General features: G+C 54.2%; 13 protein-coding genes across 13 annotated transcripts; 5 read left to right on the forward strand and 8 right to left on the reverse strand.

The window, feature by feature from the left end:
• The first annotated feature begins 285 nt into the window (after window positions 1-285).
• On the forward strand, window positions 286-3268 carry N656DRAFT_773081 (MFS general substrate transporter). Its single transcript, XM_064813995.1, has 4 exons — window positions 286-845; window positions 907-964; window positions 1030-1089; window positions 1148-3268. Exons 1-4 carry the CDS (start codon window positions 534-536, stop codon window positions 3052-3054), a joined length of 2337 nt encoding a protein of 778 aa, XP_064674641.1. The 5' UTR covers window positions 286-533; the 3' UTR covers window positions 3055-3268.
• Window positions 3269-3485: 217 nt separating this feature from the next.
• On the forward strand, window positions 3486-4103 carry N656DRAFT_773083 (uncharacterized protein). The gene is made up of 2 exons (XM_064813996.1): window positions 3486-3790; window positions 3882-4103. The coding sequence occupies exons 1-2, from the start codon at window positions 3645-3647 to the stop codon at window positions 4000-4002; spliced, it is 267 nt and encodes an 88-aa protein (XP_064674642.1). The 5' UTR covers window positions 3486-3644; the 3' UTR covers window positions 4003-4103.
• N656DRAFT_9640 (uncharacterized protein) lies at window positions 3891-5156 on the reverse strand. The gene has a single exon (XM_064819415.1). It carries the CDS (start codon window positions 5021-5023, stop codon window positions 4199-4201), a length of 825 nt encoding a protein of 274 aa, XP_064674643.1. The 5' UTR covers window positions 5024-5156; the 3' UTR covers window positions 3891-4198.
• N656DRAFT_9623 (uncharacterized protein) lies at window positions 5156-6003 on the reverse strand. Its single transcript, XM_064819414.1, has one exon. The coding sequence runs from the start codon at window positions 5904-5906 to the stop codon at window positions 5289-5291; it is 618 nt and encodes a 205-aa protein (XP_064674644.1). The 5' UTR covers window positions 5907-6003; the 3' UTR covers window positions 5156-5288.
• Window positions 5837-7438, reverse strand: N656DRAFT_9664 (uncharacterized protein). Its single transcript, XM_064819416.1, has 3 exons — window positions 7393-7438; window positions 5942-7318; window positions 5837-5886 (listed from the first exon to the last, which is right to left on the reverse strand). Exon 2 carries the CDS (start codon window positions 7103-7105, stop codon window positions 6101-6103), a length of 1005 nt encoding a protein of 334 aa, XP_064674645.1. The 5' UTR covers window positions 7106-7318; window positions 7393-7438; the 3' UTR covers window positions 5837-5886; window positions 5942-6100.
• Window positions 7439-8204: 766 nt separating this feature from the next.
• On the forward strand, window positions 8205-8824 carry N656DRAFT_773086 (uncharacterized protein). Its single transcript, XM_064813997.1, has one exon. The coding sequence runs from the start codon at window positions 8332-8334 to the stop codon at window positions 8656-8658; it is 327 nt and encodes a 108-aa protein (XP_064674646.1). The 5' UTR covers window positions 8205-8331; the 3' UTR covers window positions 8659-8824.
• Window positions 8825-9055: 231 nt separating this feature from the next.
• On the reverse strand, window positions 9056-11017 carry N656DRAFT_697309 (uncharacterized protein; the record flags this gene model as incomplete). The annotated part of the gene is made up of 1 exon (XM_064810699.1): window positions 9056-11017. A coding segment is annotated over one exon (1962 nt), but the record flags the coding sequence as incomplete, so codon positions are not given.
• Window positions 11018-11440: 423 nt separating this feature from the next.
• Window positions 11441-12848, reverse strand: N656DRAFT_773087 (uncharacterized protein). The gene has a single exon (XM_064813998.1). The coding sequence runs from the start codon at window positions 12467-12469 to the stop codon at window positions 11720-11722; it is 750 nt and encodes a 249-aa protein (XP_064674648.1). The 5' UTR covers window positions 12470-12848; the 3' UTR covers window positions 11441-11719.
• A 1539-nt stretch (window positions 12849-14387) lies between these two features.
• Window positions 14388-15678, reverse strand: N656DRAFT_803421 (uncharacterized protein; the record flags this gene model as incomplete). Its single annotated transcript, XM_064818324.1, has 2 exons — window positions 14388-15302; window positions 15373-15678. Coding segments are annotated over 2 exons (1002 nt in total), but the record flags the coding sequence as incomplete, so codon positions are not given.
• A 297-nt stretch (window positions 15679-15975) lies between these two features.
• Window positions 15976-16284, forward strand: N656DRAFT_9754 (uncharacterized protein). The gene has a single exon (XM_064819418.1). It carries the CDS (start codon window positions 16081-16083, stop codon window positions 16243-16245), a length of 165 nt encoding a protein of 54 aa, XP_064674650.1. The 5' UTR covers window positions 15976-16080; the 3' UTR covers window positions 16246-16284.
• Window positions 16162-16954, reverse strand: N656DRAFT_9777 (uncharacterized protein). Its single transcript, XM_064819420.1, has one exon. The coding sequence runs from the start codon at window positions 16784-16786 to the stop codon at window positions 16325-16327; it is 462 nt and encodes a 153-aa protein (XP_064674651.1). The 5' UTR covers window positions 16787-16954; the 3' UTR covers window positions 16162-16324.
• N656DRAFT_773092 (uncharacterized protein) lies at window positions 16719-17734 on the reverse strand (the record flags this gene model as incomplete). The annotated part of the gene is made up of 1 exon (XM_064813999.1): window positions 16719-17734. A coding segment is annotated over exon 1 (251 nt), but the record flags the coding sequence as incomplete, so codon positions are not given.
• A 734-nt stretch (window positions 17735-18468) lies between these two features.
• N656DRAFT_773094 (NAD(P)-binding domain protein) lies at window positions 18469-20062 on the forward strand. The gene is made up of 4 exons (XM_064814000.1): window positions 18469-18640; window positions 18707-18946; window positions 19016-19871; window positions 19936-20062. The coding sequence occupies exons 1-4, from the start codon at window positions 18610-18612 to the stop codon at window positions 20012-20014; spliced, it is 1206 nt and encodes a 401-aa protein (XP_064674653.1). The 5' UTR covers window positions 18469-18609; the 3' UTR covers window positions 20015-20062.
• The last annotated feature ends 23 nt before the right edge of the window (window positions 20063-20085 follow it).

A 20085-nucleotide genomic window follows, 5' to 3' on the forward strand; every position in this document is an offset into this window, starting at 1 on the left:
CAAGACATCAAGATATGTGACGAATTGCATGCAAACAGGCGAATGGAGGAGGGAGAAGTGCGTTGAGGACCCTGTTTCCTGATCCGAGAGCCTGCACTTGTGCAGCGCTAGGCAAGCAGCTGCTCTGCATGGCAGCGACGATTCGGCCAATTGGCCAATTGCAGGCAAAGCCACGATCGGCGAGCTGTGGGGCAGTGGACCGGCTTACGGCGGGGATTGGGCAGTCGGTCCCACTTGGCTTGAAAACGCCCATCGCTCTCTGCAACGATAACCGGGCAACCTACCCTTACCCATCGTTGTTAACCCCTCCTTTGCTTTTCTCTCATTTTTTTCCTCTGTTGTTTTCTTTTCCTTGGGTGAGTGAGTAGGCTTTTCGTCGACGTCAGTTGGGGGCAAGCATCGTTGAACGAGGCGTCGAGGTTCAAGGTCAGGTCCCGCCTTCATTAGGAATCTGTGGGGTTCAGGAGATCTCGCGCCGACGCGACAAAATCAACAAGAAACACGCGCGGGTGACGCGTGTCGACGAGGCGCACATGGTCGCCGCAAGCTTAGGCGGTGCTGGCATTGCCCCTCACGCAAGTGTTGCACAGCGTCCAAGCGCCCACGCATCATCCGATGCCGCTGCTGTCATATCAGGTCTCGACCGAGACCACACCACCAAGTCCCCCATGAGGCCCGACACACGTCCTAGTTCGCTCGCCACGACAGCCGTGTCAACCCCTGAGCGGCCCCGGCGGTACCTTCCTCCAGACACAGAGCTCCAAGGTGGCCATTCGGGCGCTGTCCGCTTTCCCGTTATGCTAGCGAAACTGGCTGTCTTCACCGATGTGTTACTCTCCGGACTTGTATGGCCCTCGTCTATCAACCAACAACCTATTGGACAATTTAAGCTGACACGGCGGCCAGGTCATCCCCCTGATCCCCTCAATTCTCGAGAGCAGGACTGAGGTTCCTCAGCAACAGGGTACTGTGCCAATACACACAAGATCCTACGATTGTCTCTTTGCTTAGCTGACATTTTGCCTGCAGTTCAGATATGGATCGCTGTGCTTGTCTCAGCATATGGAGGGGGCTTCGCTGTGGCATCTCGTGAGTGACTCTTCCTACCGCATCCACAGCGACCAGCAGGCTGACCGCGTTTGACTAGCCTTGATGCCTTTCTTTGCACAACAAGACCCGATGTTGTATGCCGTGCTGCTGTCCAGCCTTGCTGGTGTCGCAGGTGCCTTTGTGCTTCTACAGCTCTCGACTAACCTCCATGTTCTGATTTTTGCGCGGGCTCTCCACGGCTTCTCGGCGGCGGCAACTACTGGCGCCTGTTCGGCCATGCTGGCTACGGCGGGAAGCGCCCGAGGCCGGATAAGGTCCATCACAGGGATCTCGCCGGCCTTCATTCAGAACGCCGCAATGGCAGCAGGCCCCGCGATCGCTGGCTTTCTGCACGAGTATATTGGCACCGATGCCGTCTTCTACTGTGCCTACGCGCTCATTGTTCTCACCGCCATGACGAGCTTGATCGCAGCCAACTCCGCCAGCATCCGCCAAGCCGACATGGCGGCTACACCTGATGGACGGGCCCGGAATTATGGCACCTTGTCTTCCGGCGAACGGAGCAGGAGCCCGTCGCGATCAATTTCCCCAAGAACGCGCCTTCCAGCCAGGTCGAGTCAGAGAACTACTGGCAGTGTTACTCCCATCCCTTGGAGCTTCCGCCTCCTTGTGGACTTTTCAGGGTATCTTGCCGTGGGTCTACTTGCTTCTGCACTCCAGAGCGTGCTTCCGCTCTTTGCGGCCCGGCGCTACAACTGGTCCGTATCGGCTATCGGTTTTATGTTCGTGCCGCTCTTCGCGCCAGCCACTTTTGTTGGCCTCGTTAGTGGAGCCTTGGCCATACGGGTTCCAAGATCAGCCCGGTTCTCCGCGGCCGTAGGCCTTGCAGCCTGTGTCCCGGCCTTGGTGTACTTAGGCCAGCTGACTCAGAGCACGGAGCTAGTCCGGCACGCGTTTCTGCTTACTCTTGGCGGAATCTCCTTGGGAATGGGCCTCTCTGGAGAACCGTTAGTTCAAGAGATGGTGGATGTCGTGGGGTTCGTCGGCAGCGATTCCTGGGACACTGCAGCACAAGCTACAAGCCTTCCAAACGTTGCCTACGCTTGGGGTACCCTGGTTGGCCCTCTATTTTCCGGTGCCACCAGCTGGCTATGGGGCTGGAAGACGATGACCAGCTCCCTAGCCATTGTGGCCGCATTCACCAGCGTCTTAGTACTCTTGTTCATGCAAGGCTGGCTCGGAAGCCCGGACACAGATATCCGAAACCCTCGTGATGAAAGCAGTTCAGATGAAGAGTCGGCGCCATTGTTGGCAAATGATCGTTCGATCGGCAATTCGTATGGGTATGCAGGGGAGCCTGGGTCAAGGAAGACGGCAGAGTTCTACACTCCAGGGGATGATTCAGACGATACCTCTCTGGCTGCACATAACGGTGGGGGTGGGAAGCATCGCACCCACCGTCGACATTTTAGCGTCGACAACTTTTCCATCGCCACAACAGCGGCTTCGGACAGCGTGGATTCGGTCACATCGCAGGTGCGTTTCCAGGCAGCTCTGGAGACGCCCGTGCCCGGCTCGGGCCGGCGGCCGCGTAGCAGCGATACATCTGGCAGGCCAACCTCGGAGCGGCGGTATGTCATGAGAGAAGCACCTCATGCTCCGGCTACGGATCCCCTCCTGGCCGCGGGAAGTCTCTATGTCATTGATGAGGAGCGCGATGCTGGCGGCAAAGGCCCGGGTGTCGGCACAGAGAAACGGAAGCGGCGCGTTGTGGTGTTTGCCGAAGGTACGGCACCGCCCGAAGTGCTTGAGCGCCATCGCCATCATGTCGTCGCTATCAACGCGCTTGATGGCACGGCGCGCATGGTTTCCAATCCTACCGAGAACCATGCCGTGCATGTCACGGAGGAGACTGGGGAGGACGTCCCTGGGTTCTCAGAGGCGACTTCTCGGCGCTATGTTGTCGTGGTGGTAGAGGAAGACGGGGACTACGAGTCGAGATGAATGTCCTTGCTGGGCTAAGGCGATAAAGGAGGTGGTGAATACGCCTTGTCTGATGATGGTTTGACATACTCTGCTTTGTGAGATGAAAATGTATAATGACAATGGAACGATGTATACCCTGATGACGTTACGTTGGCAGGACTAGATGAGATTTAGCTTGCGCTGCTATCTACCGCTACCCTAATTCAAACCTGATCTTTCTAGCAAAAGAGCTTGAGTTCGTTCGGTCACGGTCCGCTTGTATGCGCCAGTGGTGAAATCGCTCCATGACCTATTTGGGCCGGTGAGAAGCTTGAGAGGAACACGAGGGCATTAGCCGTCTCCGTACATGTCTGAGGGTTGGGAGTTGACTAAGCGAGGCGAACTCTGCGCACGTCTCTGACCATCTGACGCCACCGAATGCTCTAACGTTCAACCTTCTACGAACCATCTTTGCTAAGTCTCACTATATCTGTGCAAACAGTCCTTGTATATATATTTGTGCGGGCCCCTTTCTTCCAACTTGTCCCCAACTTTCCTAAGCCTCCTTAGTCCACTTCTTAATCCCCCTTACCCATCCAGTCTTCGGCTGCCCTGACACAAACACTGGCATGGCTCGCAGCTACGACAGAGGTGCGCGTGCCACCAACATCTTCACTCCCCGTGAGTGGAACGAGCAGCTGCCGCATAAATGGTGTGGCAAGATTGACGCCGGCCGGAAGGGCAAGCCTAATAAGGCACAAAAGTGCGATGACTGGTTAGTACCATGGGCATTCCTGGAACGCCGTTACTGGCCTTGAGAATTTGGATGGCATGGATCGCTGACTTATAGTATGAATGGAATCCAGCCTCCAGGTCAAGAGACTCAAGGCCAAGGCGGTGCAAAAGAATGCTTCTCATGCCAAGAGGGACCGGATGGCGCTGCTTTGGGGGGGAAGTACCGAGAGCGAGTGGGAGCACCCGACATGAAGTGAACGGGACGGGCTCAACTATCTCATGATGAACGGCTGGATCCTGGTTACGCCGAACTATATAGGTATAAAGAGATACAAGTATATACTAACCCACTCCCAAGTTGACATTACCTTCGCCACTGAAAGGCTGGTATCGTGACTTGTTGGAAACATGCCCGGGTCAAACGAGAGCCCGCAAACCCCTTCGGGCATCAAAAGATGAGAACTTCCTCGGCCGTTCCTTCACAGCCGCAGTGATTGATAAGTGCTTCTGCGTAGGCACCGCATGGTATCTTGACGAGTCTGTCGGCATCCGTCGGGGCTCGTGCCATCAGCTGCGCTTCCTTCTCTCCTGTCTTCTCGGCCGCCTTGCGGAGCAAATAAACGAGTCTCAGGCCACGCGATTTCAGGAGTACGAGCCCGAGAGTGCGGTAAGGTATATGAAGCTTCCAATTTGCCGCAAACTCTGGCCGAGCTTCAAGTTCCGTTCGTTCCAATTGCCAAGTCCAGACATCTCTTGCCCTGAACCAGCCGTTCGGATCCTCCTCAGCGGGCTTTTTATGAAGGGAGATCATCGTGCAGCCGTTGCCGTCCTCTTCAGACCAAATGCCTCCAAACGCATGTTCCTGATATAGGCTGTGAATGACGCTAAACGGAACCGTGAAGGTAACTCCCCAAACATCGAAGGAAAGCTTTACATCTTTCCCGAATGCGTTCTTGAAACTGCTCATGAAGGTATTGGTTAGTGGAATGGGGCAACCGCGGTTATCCTTCTGATCCGATGCAGGTGTGTCGAGTGCTGCTTGATATACAGGGAGAGCATCCTGGTGGCTGATCTTGCCGAGGAATAGGAGTTGCTCCTGCGGCTCAAGTTCGCTAACTAACCAGCCTTGGATATTCCTGACCACGTCGTACAAGTTCCAGTAAAGTTCTCCAACGACTGGTGTTTTGCCAAGCCAACTCTTTTCCCGTCTGACTGCTTGTTCGGGAGTATCGGGCGGCATGAAGGTGTCCCAACATATGGCGTTTTGGTGCATAAGTCGAAGGCCCAGTGTCCCACCGTGGGGAGGCGGATTGAACTGCTAAGTACGAAGAATCTGCTTCGTTGCCAGGCGCTCCCCTCGCAGACGTCTCGGCAAACCAACGAAACGGGGACGGCGAATGCCACCATGTCACAGCTCGCAACCAGACGGACACTGCGGTTGCGGAGCTTGGCTCCATCCCATTCACGCAAAATGTAGCATCCCGTCATGGTGAGAAGGTCACCATGGCCAAAGAAATACAAGACGTCGCATCCCGGTTTCACGAGCAGATCAAGTCGATGACTGCTGGCCATGTACAACCTGTACTGTTCAATCCAACCTGTACTTCAAACATCTTCTGTGAACCAACACCCGAACCCGCTTCAGATTCCCTAGAGTACTCGGGGATTTCTCTCGGCGAGGACTGCAGAACCAGGAAGCGAATCATCCGGACCAAAAGAGCGCCAGTACTAGTATCGACAGCCAGGGGTTGGCATTTGTCGCTTGGAGCGGGAGAGCCTATTCTGGTCGGATGAACGACAGGGACGGGAAGGGTGTACGGGCATGGGGATTCTGTTTCCAGAAACTTCTGTAGAAACTTGAAGGGCGCTTCGAAGATAAATTCCTTGATCAGTGGTTGCTCTGACACGTACAGCAATTCACTTTGAAAGACACGAGGCTCAAAAACTGACCGCCACGAATCCCAACGAGTCCAGTCAGGAACCCAGGAAGGCACCAAAGACATCAAGCACGGCTCCATCAGTCCTGAGCCATGGGCAAGTAGGCGCTGCAGGTCCCTTGTAATAAATAAATGGGCGAAGAGACCGATAAAGACATGCTGAGAGGAGAGCGAATAGTCAGGCAGGAGAATCGAAGCGCTATTTTGAGTCAGCGTCATGCCGATTATGTTGTCAGGCTCAAGATCCGGATTACCGATTACTGCCTGAAACCACACCCATCAACCCGAACAGGTGATCTCTTGGATCCGCGCAACCTGCTGAGAAAGTAAGGTGCATGACCTCGAGCAGAGATAATTCTAGGGGAGCTCCCTTGGCCAAATGAGTAACCCATGGTGCGGTGAGCCCTTGATGTTCAGACCACAACCCCCCATTCGCCTTTCTGTCGGTCCAAAAGTCGATGTCGCCGATCCGCATCACGACGCGCGGCGAGAGTATCAGCTCTTGGGATAACCCAAAGTCGACTGAAGTAGCGTCTGCGTAGAAGCGTGTCTATGTCCCGAATCACCCCGGTAGCTGACGAAGGCTCGGCATCATTGTTTACTCGTGAAATGATTCCAAATTCCTCCAGCTTGTGCCGCCGTGGGTAACGCCCGGGAGGGAGAGTATGAGCAACATCCGGGCCAAGATAGACGACAACCTGGGTGCCCTCAGAGTAAATGCGCCTCATTTGAGCAACCTGGGCATCGCGCTCCTCCTGGCACGCCTGGTTGATGCATAGCGCGTCGACCCAAATCAGACGGATTCCTCTGTGGGGGCGGACATGTCGGAGCAATTCCCAGCAATTGCGTGTCTGTAGAGCGACGTCCCAGTATGGACCGACGTAGACGGGGAGCTGGCGTCTACTGTCGCCGTCTTCTCCAGCCCAGCAGTAGGAAGCGGTTTCGTATTCGGGCCAGTTGTCAAAGGAGTAGGTCTCAAGGTCTAGATGGATCTGATCGTCGACGGCGGTCGCGGGAGACACGCAGGCAAGCCGAAACTCGCCTGTCATGAGGGGCTTTTCACCGTAGATGGGGGACTGAACTGCATCTTTCACATCTTCCACAGCCTGCATATCTTGTCGCGCTGTCATCCGTTCCGAGCCAGGGACTGCCTCATCCCCATCATCATCCTCGCCGTTGTCACTGTTATTGGAAAGGCCTTCGATGGCGCGATAGGGAACTGACGGGGGCCACCAGAGATTCATCTTGCCACGGGGCTGATCCGGAGGAGGCCCAGCAAACGTAATTTCCTGGTCATAGTGGTTGATGATGTCCTCGAGATTTGGAGCGCTGCTACAAGTTCGACAGGTTGGTGTTGCACCCGCTTTGTCCACACAAACAGTTGGTGCCGGGCAATCCAGCTTGTGCCATCGACTCATTCTTGTAAGTTGTAAGAACAAGCAGGAAAGTTGGCTCGTCTCTAGCAACTAGCAGCGGTGATGGCAACAAAACCGGAAATAAATTCGCCAAAAGAAAGTTGGCGTGCTTCACCGCAGAGATCAGCTACTTACGCAGCAGTACAACCCTATTTCCCACAACCAAAAGTTTGCGCTTGTTAGAATAAGGGGCTCTCGTCAATTCCTCGAAAGCTCCTGTCAAGTAAGTTGTGGGAAAAGGTCAGCGTCGTGAAGCCGTGACTCGTTGGCAAGGGTAGCTGCCTAGGTACCTACGTAGGGATTCAAACCGGAACGAGGCAGTTGCAAACCGTCACCTCCTAATTCCCATTCCTGTAGCAGCTTGCCGACTTGTGAGCTTCGCGCCTTCCTGGCGACAGACATGGCAGTTCAACTGGCCAATCAGGAGGAGTGATATTCGGGGCAATGATGACCTGATACCTGCACAGGCTGCACTGCCCCCAAATATCTCTGATTCGGAGGTCGACCGGAAGCTTTTTATTAGTTGAACTCCCCAGCGGTTACGGCATATTCACCGCTTCGCTTATAGGAGTTTGGTGAAACGACCACTTGACAGATGCAGTGGGGAGTTTCCGACAGGCCGCTCTCTTGTGAGAGGGTTAGGAAAGTACAGGACAATAAAAGCATGGGACGGAATATAACAAAATATAAGTTAGTGATTTGTATTACAATTGTATTAGCGATAAAATGGATCAGTCTTATATAAGTTACATACAAACTACCTATTAACTAATACCTATATATACTATAACACGGGGTGGTGTCGAAGAAGGAACCTGAATTCCGTAGCGGCGATGAGAGCCTTGGTAAGGTACTTTCGCTGGCATTTCAATGAAATGAGGGTCGCCTCTAGGCTGAAAACATCGATAACAGTAGTCGATATCTGCTGTATTGGAGCAGGTCAGTGGACAGTAGGGAGTAGCAAGCAGGCTAGACTGTAAATTGGTTGACACCAGGCGTCCCTGGCATGACGTCGTGTGGCAATACTCGAGAGCCTTGACTGAGACTTATTACCCCTTTATTCCCACCCTGTTGCAGACCTTATCTAGCAGCTCAAGTTACGCGTCTATTGTCTTTTCTATATGGGGCAGACCATCGACAACCCCAAATCCATCATCATCAGATAATCTCCCCTCCACAACACAGCCAAGCTCTACTTGAGATCTCCAACCCCAACTTGAATGAACAGCATGAACACCCAATCTACCACCAACACGAAAATGAACATGAAATCCACCGGCACCCAATCCGAACCCAACTCCAACGCCGTGGCCAACACAGGCAAGACAGTCACGTCGACTCTGGGCAACACGGCCGCCGGGCTGGCCAACACTGCAGGCGGCGTGATCGGCGCTGCGTCGCGGGGCCTTGGCGAGACGGTCAGCAGTGCGACGGGAAACACCGGGCGGCCGGTGGGCGAGGGGATGGCCAACCTCGGGACCGGTGTTGAGGATACGGTGGCGCAGGGCGCTAAGGGGGTGAAGAAGGCTGGGGAGTGGAAGGATCCTACCAAGTAGTCTTGATTCTTGATAAATTGATTTTGAAGCTGTTGGGAGGGAGATAATCTCGGAACGTCTGAAAAGGTTGAAAATTGAACTGAACTGAAAGAATGGTTGTCGCAAATTTGTTTAGTTGAACTGTTGATATCCATATGCCGATACGGAATGAGGATCTGTCTCGCCATGTCCAAAGTCTTTGCTTTCTACCTTGCTGATGATGAAGGCCTAACCCCTATCCAAGAGCTCGGTCATGTATCAAAATCTCCCATCTCCCTGTATCCCTTCTCCAGCATTGATCACATATAACCGTGCATCTATCGACCGTTATTTATGCTATGCTATCCAACATACGATCTTAACCAAGCGAAACCTACCTACCTTACCCTATACCGGACAGTATACGATCTACGACGAATTACCAACCAAACTTTTCCACCGCCACGCGGACAGGCCTCCCCCTCCCGACCGCATCCGCACAAACGTTCCTCACCGTCCTGTTCAGCCCGTCGGGGCCGGACACCAGCACACCAACCTCCCTTTCTCCACCATCAAAACCATCATCGCCAGCAGCAGCAGCATTCTCAATCCACCGCTTCACCGTGCCCGCCACGTCCGGCCGGCCAGCCTCAGCCGTGGGTTCCGGAATGACGAGGTCCACTCCCGGGGAGGCCGCCAACTCATCCAACTGGCCTCCGGGAACCCACGCGCGATGCTCTCGCGTGTGTGTCACCCACAGGAGACAGACCCGGGCCGGCGTCCTCCGAGTCATTGGAGTTTGAGTCCTGCTGCTGCTGCAGGCTCTCACGCTGCTATTAGTATTGTCATCATGGTCACCACCACCATCGGCATGGTGACCGTGATCGTGAAGCAGAGCCCACACCAAAGGCAGCACCACGGCAATGCCACTCCCACCGGCAACCAGCACCGCACAGCTGCTCGCGCGCAGCATGTCAAGCGCGTGGGGTGACCCGTACGGCCCGTCCAGCTGCACGGAGAGCCGGAGAGGACCTGGTTGGGATTGATCTTGTTGTTTTTCTTGCTGTTGTTGGGCATAGCGGAGCAAGTCACTCGTGAAGCCTCTGTGGGCACGGATCAGGAGGGTGAGCGAGGCATGGATCTGAACGGAATCGTCCTTATTTGATGCTGGTGCTGATGATGATGAATTTAGGAGGCGGTGGTGCTGGGGGCGTCCGGGCGCGGCTGAGGCGATAGTGAACGGGTGGGCTTGGAGCGCGTATGACGGCCCCAGTGCCGGAACGGTCAGGAACACGTGGTCCGTTGGATCCCACCCGTGAAGGATGGATTTGTAGCCGAGGGGCAATAGCCGGGAGGATTTTGACTGTTCAGGCGGTGTGCCGTCGGAGGGAATGGGCCAGTCTGCCGACAGCAGGTAGGTTTCCTTATCGAGGAGGTGGATGGTAGCGATGAGGTTGGCCCGCTTAAGCAACAGGCGCCAAATGAACCGGTCGGCGAGGAAAATGATCAACGAGAAGACCACGTAAGGATGGCTGGTTTCGTAGTGGAACCAGAGGAAGACCAAGGCAGAGACCTGGAGGAGGACGTGGGTGGCCAGGAAGAGCTCGTACCAGCGCTGGCGGAAGCTGGCGAGGGAGGTGAAGAAGAGGACCTCGTAGCAGGTGAGCGTGCCAACACCAAACAGAATGAGCGGATGCGTGAAGTAGGCTTTTGGTGAATGCGTCGCGAGGAGCCAATCCTCTGCCAGCACGAACTGCCATACTAGCATGCCGATGAAGTGCACCGCCGCTTCGAAGCACATGAGCTCGCCAACGCGACGGTGGAAGAGGTTGAGGGCTTCGTAGGAGTAGCCGGTGAGCTTGCGGAGCGGCTGGTTCTTTGCGCTGAGGAGGTACAGTAGGGGTAGGTTGACGATGAAGACGAAGCCCGCACGATCGGCGAAAATAAAGAAGAAATCCCAGCGCAGCGGGAGACGGAAGAAGTGAATGAAGACGTTAAGGGCGACCCAGGCGAGAACGAATAGTGAGGTTGCATTGGACGGGAGGGTTCGATTGACGATCGGCAAAGGGGGCGGCTGTCGTATAAGCCAAGAGGATATTCGCCTGCCGAGGACGTTCTTCATGTTCCCTTTGAAATTCTGGGTTGGTCGGCCGGCCAGCAACGGAGCTCGCTCGACATCGATGTCCTCAACAGCATCGGATGGGCAGCAAATTCCATCAGTCGAGTTTTCCGGCGGCTCCCTTAATCGCAGCCACTTATGCTTGTCTCTCCTTCTCTGGCGCCAGTGCAGGACTGCCAAGATTAGAATGACAGAGAGAAGAACGATATTGTAGGACGCAACGATAGCCCGGGCTTGGTAGAGAGCATCGATAACCTGGCGGACATACTCGACCTTGTCCGGGTCGTCCCACCAGTTGCCGCCGCGCTTGCACTCGCCCCCGCCCTCGCTTAGGCTGCAGAGACAACGCAGAAAATGCGGCAACCTGATCCGCCAAAGCCCTCGCGCCCGCAGACATATTTCTGTGGTGTCCATAGCTCCGGCAGAGGGATAGCCTGCGAGCTCTGCTGAGGGAGCCCGACGAACATGCTCCTCGAGGAAGTTGAGGGATGATGGGAAAGAGGGGGGGAAAGATGACGCTTTGAGGTTGTTGGAAGGATCTTATCTGATCATCAGATAACTCTATCGGTGTGACTACCTAATCTAGTCTTCACTAGGTAGTGTGGTTGCTGCCTTGGCGGCTCTAACCATTTATTGCCGCCAATAGTGTGTAGCGTTAGGTCCACCTGCACAAGTTGCGGTTGCTTGTCCTCTTTTGGAGAGGCTCAAAAAGCGAGCAGTCGCGTCCAGATGCAAAGTTCGCATATTTCTCGATCTTTTTCAAGAATGAACCAAGTCTGAATTCTAGTCATAAAATACAGCCCCAATCCCCGAAAAGAATGAACCGACGAAGACTCCATAAGCGACAAACCCCGAGCCTTCGCTGCCCTCCCCTGTCACCGTGGCAGCACCCAAGACAAGAAATTCTATGATCTCTATGTACAGCTAATCATGCATGTATGTACTCATGAAGGGGTCCATCCCAACCAATAAACCTCCCCAAAATTAGTCGGTAACGCGGATGTAGCGGTAAGGCTTGGCGGTGTAGCTGCCGACCTTCCAGCCGACCTTGCGCTTGTACTTGACGCAGCCGTCGCCGCCCTTGCACTCGAGCGTGTTGTACGCAGTCTTGCCCGAGTCGGCCCACGAGAGGAAGAGGGTGACGTGGCCCGCGGCGCCGCCCGTGCCGGCTCCCAGGGTGCCCACAAAGTCGCCAGGCTTAAGGTCCTTCCACTCGATGGCCTTGGCGATCTGGGGCAGGCTGACCGTGTTGTAGCCCGGCGCGGTGGCGTGCAGCGCCATCGAGACGAACCCGGAGCAGTCGGTGCGGTACTTGCGCCCCTGCGGGTCAGGGTAGTAGCCGCTCATCGAGTAGGGCACCTTGCGGTTGACCCAGTACTGCCCGCGCGAGATGATCTCGGCCCGGCTGATCTTGCCATTGTACTCTGAGGTGCCGCCTGATCCGCCGCCGCCGCTCGAGCACTCCTTGGTCACCATGCTGTTGGAACCCGTCTTCACGTAATAGTCCGAGACGTAGCAGTTGTCGGATGTCTTGTCCCAGATCGAGTTGCCGCTGATGTTCTCGCCATAGGTTTGGCATGTGATCTTGACGTCGGTGCCCTGCTTGTACGTCTTGATGACCTTGTGGCTGGTTCCGGGGCCGTCGCGGCAGTTGACGACGTCTCCCGTGATTGGATACGCGGCGACCATGGAGACGGCCGCCGCCAGAGTCAAGAACATGTTGGTGAGCTGCATGGTGATGGTGGAGGGATGGAAGCGAGCTGGATTCGAGCGTAGGAAATGCTTCAATCGAAACTCAGTGCGGACGAGTGAATTGATCGGCTGATGGTAGAGCAAAGGACCGAGACCAGCAACCGTGATGCATCTGATGGCTTTATACTTGGAGCGACCTGGCACCGGGTGAAGACTCTCCAAGGTCGTCGCCTTGAACGCTTACTCCGTCATTCACCCGCATTACTGTTGACCCCGGGTGATGATCTCTGTTAGGCCGAGCTTTGGATCGACTTCGACGTTGAGTTGCCTTACTTGGTGGAGGTAGGTACCGCGGTGTAGTATTTCAGTCCTAAAAATAGAGGCTGTCAAGGTATGTCTCCAGAACTGACCCTAGGATGTTAGACGTGCTGACAACTTTGATTAGCATTTCTGTATACCGCGAGCTTGAATTCACCCGCTTCTTGGGTGCTAAGCCCTGATCTACTTCATTCTCTTGAAATATGCATATGCGATTCTTTGCAGTCTCGGTGAGCACCTTGGGAGAGTTTATTAGAGCCTGCTTCTGCATGTGATCATTGTGATGATTTGTTGCGTCCAAGCCTGCAACTTCATGTTGCAAACGCATTATGGATTCCATCTTGACTCTTGGAAACAGAGGCCTCCAGAATCTGGCTCAAGCAGGTTAATTATCCAGGAGACAGTTCATACTAGTCAAGTGTGCATGCTCTTTTTGGCGGCAATGGCTGATCTGCTTGTTGACTATCGTCGACTTGTTGGAGAAAAGAGATTTTTGGCCGGTTCATGCGAAAACTTACGAGCTCAGGGGGCTGATTACCTGTGAGATCACCCCTGAAAGCCCCAGCCATTTGGGCTTGTGGCTCGGCAAACGACTCGATAACCAATAACAGTGATTTAAGTGGGGAAATTGAACCCTGATGTCCCTGAAATAGATGTGGATATGCGGCGTTGTGTATAAGAATGACACTGTAAGACGGGTTAACTTGAACTTCATGATTTGTTAGAACTTCGCTTATTGAATGCACTTAGACAACCCTGGACAGGGCTCTGTGAACGACTTCCTGATTTAAGATTGTTTTATTGGCTTTAGGAGGCTTGAGAATGCTGCGAACTTCGAACTTGGAAGTCGAAGACTGAAGTTGCGAACATCTAAGAACGGACGCCGAAGTCTCAAACCTGAAAGGCTGAGATCACTCAGAGACTCTATGAGCAGAGAAGTATTCTTCAACTGCAAGGAGAGCGCTGACTGCGATATGCGGATATGGTCACGGCCATGTCCAAGTGCCCCCGGCTAGCGGCATGCAAGTGATCGGCGGGTGTTATTGCAGCTCGGAGTTCGGACAAGACGGAGCGATTAGGGCCGAGAGAGTTGTCATGACCCTAACCAGCGGTAGTGATTATAAACAGTGAGATTGCCCCGGGCCCTGAGAATGATATTTTAACCACCTACACAGGAGCAAAACAACTTGCAAACCTGGATCGTCTAGCTATGCCGCAGCGGGCAGCAACACCATGATCAAAGTCAGCATTCAGTCGGAGCGGTCTGAGATGATTTGTGCTTGGATAGCACGTTACACTTGCTATAGTCTCGTCTCACTGCAACGCAAACATGACCGCCAAAAGACGCCCGAGACTGGGTGAGGGTACGTGCACTTTCTACCAGGTAGGCACTTAGGTAGACGGGCTTCCAGGTTTCATACATTCGTGACCGTTACAGAGACGGACAGCCGGAAGGGTTAGGACAGATTAGTTTGGCTGTGAGAATGTAGGCCAGGAGCAAGCGATGACTTTCATCGTAGCAGACAGAACAAACTGTGGGTTGTTTCTTTGGGCCCTATGGAAGGTGTAGCGTCTACTAGTACAGTAGTACTTAGGTATATTGCACCCAAGAGACGAAGGTCCAGCCCCGATGCTCTTCAGACTTCAGTTCCTACTACTAGAGTAAGGTATCTAGTTAAGATGGAGCAAACTCTGGCTCTCTAATACTGGCTGAGTGGCCTTTCTCTTTTGGTTAATCGATGCTCCAATGACAGCTTAAGCATCCTGGCTTTGCTTTAGACCCAAACTCCACTTCATGCGTTCAATCTTGAGTTTCGTGAGAACAATCCTCCCAGTCCCAGTCTAGGTATCTAGTTTTACATCACCAATCTCTCCCAAGGCCATATTGGAAACTGCCCGCCGCATTCTGAGCCATCAACCCCTCACCAGACTCATATAGGGGCGCACTCGATGTCTGCTGAAAGTTCATACTGTGTTGATATATTCCAAGAATGTTGTAGCCCATCCCGGTGGTGTTTGCCGTTGATGATGCCGACGATGGCTGAGACCGCGGGTAGTACGCGTTAGCCGGCGGTGGAGCAAGTAGATTGGAGTCGGAGCCGAGACAAGCGGGCGAAGGCCAGGCAGCAGTAGTTACGGCATCAGGACTTGAACCGTTCCAGTCCAAATCGCACCCCATATAAGGACTCGGGCTGGCCGAAGCATCGCTGCCAGCACTGCCGGTGTACCATGTGTCAGTGTAGGCAGCCATCTGGTATGATGGTTGCAGGAGCTCGTCAATTTCGGTCTGGCTGAGGTCCATCCAGCTCGAAACCATATCTGGCTCGGGAGTTGCGTATGAAGGTGAAGGCGTTGGGGGTATGCTGAGATTATGTCCAAGGCTTGGGCTTGACGTTATGGATTCAGCCTTTGTCTTGGATGCATTCCCGGCTTGCTTGCGGCGGAGGATGCTGTATCTGTTCTTTGCCGACAGGGATGTCCGGTTGGGAAAGTGTTGATGTACGATGTCGCTCCAGTTTCGGCCATTCTTAGATACTAGGTCGAGGAGTTTCGCATCCTATAACGCATACCTGGTGAGCACTGTGTATTTGGAAACCTGAACAAGCAAGAGGGTCAAAGCTACATACCTCTTCCGGCGTCCAAGGGCTCTTGTCGATGCGAGGGTCGAGGCAGTCGTACCACCGCTTCCAGCACTGGTCCCCGTTGCGGGTGCCGACAGCCTCTGCAATCTTGCTCCACCGCGCACCGTAGAGCTCGACGGCCTCACGAAGCCTCTCGTCTTCCTCCCTCATCCATGTGCCTTTTCGGATGGTGTTGGCGATGCTGTAATGCCAGCGTTTCCGGCAGTCCTTGTTGTTGCGCCCAGGTAGATGGCCGGCGACTTTGTGCCAACTGACTGTGCCGTTCTTAGGGGTTTCTGCCGGTGTGGTTACTTTGTCAGTCGTTGATCAAGCGTGCGAACTTTTGGAGCAACACGCCGATGCTAGCACAGAGTCCTCACTCACCCTTTGCCACGGCCTCGGAGAGCTTTTGGTCCTCGTCGGGCGTCCACACCTGCCGGGTCTTTTGCCTCGGGGCTGGAGCATCCTGCGAAGAACGCGAACTTGTCCTTGATATCCCTAGCATGTTGACTATGAAGGGGTGTTTGTGTGAGAGGATGACTCTGATAGCTTCGAGATAGTAGAGGCGGACGACAGTGAGAGCCGAGACAGCGTTCGGCAGCAATGTCTGTGAAATGCTTGATAGAAGCGAGCAAACCTCTTAGTTTCTGTAGATTGTAAGCATGGCGTGTTACAGCTTATAAGTACAGCGGCTTCACACCATCCCACCGGCCTATGAAAGTCCTCATCGCACCCCGAATTCTGAGGGGAAAGTTCTCGGGACCAGTATGCACCCTGGAACGGCAAGGATGTCTGCGCATCCCTTCGCCGATTGCTCCACGCCTTCAGCCCTACGGCTCATGCATATCGGCCACCAGGCGGCGTTATGTCAGAAAGTAACGTGCCAGTTGTGCTCGATCTGCATGCATGCAATGTGTGGCTTCAGTCCCCACCCAAGGTTCTGGAGCGGCCGGTAGGGTTAGTAACGGATTGACAGTGGCGATTGGCTTTCGCTTCGTCTAAGCATCATGCCTGCATCCCGCAGCGGCGGAGTCGGACCCGCACCCTTTCCGAGTCGACCCTGATTGGCTTTGATCCGCGCGACCGCTCTTTTCAGCTCAAAGCGTGCAACCCGATGAGGAAGGAAGCTTGTGGCTGAGGTGTGCGCCAGTCGTGGGTAAAAGGGCCGTCCCAAGGCGGTGGAGCGCGTAGATTGTTTCCCTCGGCACTCAGTGTTGTTCTTCAACTTCTCACGCGTTCCCCGGGTCCCCAACGGTGCTCGGCTGGGAATCTGGGATGAGGATCGGGGTTTTCCCCACGCGGGTTTGGCGGTGGGCCTATCCCGTGGCCGCCTAATCTCAGGGGAACGGGACGGGACAGCCACAGCTCTGAACTGGGCGGCGAAGCCGGCGCTGGAACTTGCCGCAACCCCGGGTTGCATCTTTCCTTGACCCCATGATAAGGTCAAAGAACGGTGAGGATCGCCAGCCACAATCGAAGCCCAGCCTTGACGCGAGATTGACGAGAGCCGTGCGAGATTGTTTGACTTGGTGTTAATTAGATTTTCCCGCAGGTGCAGACTAGCGGGCAGTCAAAAAACGCAAAAAGGTGCACGGGAGCATCGCGCTAGGGCGGCTCGTGTAACAGTGGGACGATTCTCGTTTCTCGGGTCGTCGTCGCTGTCCATTCACGAGTCAGCAGTCAGCACTTTCTCTGCACCTTGGGAGTGCAGCACCCAGAGGCACGCTCACAGCGCTCAACTTGGCCCAGGAGAATTTTCATTCAGTATGTTTCATGCCCATCAAATCCCCTAGCGTGAGGCCTCTACCGTACATCTTTGATGCCTGAGGTCCTGGGACCTGCCCGATGTTGCAAGCACCGTGAGACGCCGAAGCGAGACGCCGTACGGAGTAGCCAAACCCACACGCTAGGCGATCGCCTAAGAATTCTTCCTGGTAGTAAACCCCGAGGGAGACGAGATCTGGCCAAGCGAGACCCCAGAGAACTACGCTAGTGCACACGTGTAGAAGCATTGTGGAAACAGTACTCAGGTACTTTGATCGGAACCCGCCGCGAGAAGATGCACGCCGTCCGGAGAGCGGAAGCAGTCTGCAAAACGTGCAGGTGCAAGGGAACTGTAGACGGCTAAAATTGCTGGAAAAGTATAGGGAGTCCCTGAGTCGCTGGCTTTTCATTTGTCAAATTTGTGACCGCCATTTGGTAAACACTTGCACTGCCCTGGAGCACTACCAAACAGCGCAAATCTTGGTGGTAACGTTTCACACAGTTGAACTTGCTCACTCATTCCCGACAGCGGATGCGCGTGTCTGCTCTGTAATTTCGCTTGTTATTAGTCTTGCTTGATGCTATACCGACGACTCTTGATCATGTCACGGTATATGAGAGCACTCGAACGATTACTCCATAATTCGGCGACTACACCGTACTTCGGGCGCAGGGCCTCGGGCGGTCGGGCTAATAATACCCTGAAAGGGTAAGGTACTCCGTAACACCGGCAACCGTACTAGATATCTCAGATCTGTGGAGTCCTTCGACCTTGGACGTTAGGCATAATGCTTTAAACTCTTCTATGAAATAGTTTCATTAACTTCTGTAAGTCAACGCCTGAACTCATCAGATGATCAGGCCATATTCTTAGAGTAGATGAGCGGTTGAATTGAGTCAGTCAGTGTCAAATTCCGGGTACTGATACCCAAAGGTAAAGAGTCCAAGTTTAGAAACTTCAGCAGGGCTCATGGCAGTCCAAAGTTCATAACATTGGACGAGGCAGTATCTTACTCTGCTCGAGACGTCTGAGGCCTCATAGATCTCACTCTTCAGCTGAGGGTTGTCGGAACTCGGAAACGGAATGGACATATCCGAGAGCCATGATCAGCCGGGCATCAATTATCATGAGTAAAAATAACGAATCAATAGAATTATAGAACAGTTTAGAAGCCGTTCATCGCCATATCAGCGTATACCGACACAAGCCTGCGATTAACGACATGATCTCATAGGTAGAGGCTGTGTTGCATTCTGGCTATCCGTGGAGTATACTTGACGTCATGTAGTCTGCTGCTCACACTCGAGGTGGAGAATTGCCCTTATCAACACCTAAATCAGTATTGCTCTGGATGGTCTCGGTAATCGTCCAGTCTCATCCGTTTTCAACTACACCTTCTATCTTTTGAAACTGCAAGGAACAAGAGACTAGAATTGCCAAACCACCAAAACCGCCACTCGCTCACAGCCTGATCCAGAATGCCGTCCGCGATTGTAGTAGGAGCAACGGGTAGGCGATGCCGTCCACTTCACATGGAATCAAGTCATGTCCGAAGCGTAGGCTAACAAGTCCTAGGGATCCTTGGTCGAGAGATTGTCAAACGGCTCGGCCAGAACCAGGGGACCTGGAAGACGGTATACGCTCTCTCTCGCAGCAAGAAGGACGAGTATCCGTCCAATGTGCATCACAGCCACATCAATCTACTGGACTCGGCCGAGGACATGGCCAAGCAGTTAGAGGGTGTTGAAGCGCAGTATGTGTTCTTTGCAGCCTATCTGCAGAAGGACACGGAGGAGGAGAATTGGCGGACAAACGGTGAGTCCAGCCGAGCTGCTTGTTAGTGGTTGCCGTGTAGATACAAGCAGTGACTGACAACACCACCAGGCGACATGATTGATAACTTTTTGAGAGCCCTTGAAATCACGGGAGCGGTCAACACAGTCAAGCGCATCCTCCTGGTCACTGGCTGCAAGCAATACGGCGTGCACCTAGGACGGGCAAAGAACCCCATGTTAGAAACGGACCCTTGGCTGCGGGACGAGCAGTTCCCTCCCAACTTCTACTACAGGCAGCAGGATATCCTCAGGTCCTTCTGCGAGAAACACTCGGGCATCAGCTGGGTGGTCACGTACCCCAATGATGTCATCGGCTTCGCCAAGGGCAACTTCATGAACCTTGCCGCCGGTCTCGGCATCTACGCAGCCGTGAGCAAGGAGCTAGGCCAGGACCTTGCATTCCCCGGGTCCGAGACGTTTTACACCAAATTCGACAGCTTCACCTCGTCCAAGCTCCACGCCGAGTTTTGCGAATGGGCCATGTTGGAACCGAAAGCGGCCAATCAGACCTTCAACGTAGTCAACGGCGACGTCGAATCATGGCAGAACCTGTGGCCGCGCTTGGCGCGACGCTTCGGTATGAGGGTCAACCCGGACCAATTCGCTGGCGACTCGGAGCTGGCGAGTAAGACGGGGCTCGGCCCACAGCCGCCTATCAGCACCGTTGCGGAGGAGGCAGGGCTCCGCGGCCGGATTCGGCCGAGCGAACTGGAGCAGAGGATCAGCCTGGTCAAGTGGAGCAAGAGAGACGACGTCAGGAAGGCGTGGCAGCGGCTGGCTGAGCGCGAGAAACTGCAGGCCGACGCACTCGACCAAGGGACGTGGGCGTTCATTGATTTTGTTCTTGGGCGCAACTACGATATTGTCGTCAGCATGAGCAAGGCAAGGGAGGCTGGATGGACGGGGTAAGTTCTAGTCGACCAATTGTATCCGAGACACGTCAAACGGAAGATGCTGACCATGTTTCAGATACCAAGACACATGGAAGTCGTTGTCAGACGTTTTTGGCGAAATGGAAGCCGCGAATATGCTGCCAAAGATCCACTAACCGGCCTCGGGTGTTGGGGGAGGCCGGGCTCAAGTCGGGTACCTTATGATGGGCAAGCCAAGTACCCGTTG

Source organism: Canariomyces notabilis (genome assembly GCF_033297395.1).
Source record: "Canariomyces notabilis strain CBS 508.74 unplaced genomic scaffold N656scaffold_1, whole genome shotgun sequence".
In the NCBI taxonomy this organism is placed as follows: domain Eukaryota; kingdom Fungi; phylum Ascomycota; class Sordariomycetes; order Sordariales; family Chaetomiaceae; genus Canariomyces; species Canariomyces notabilis.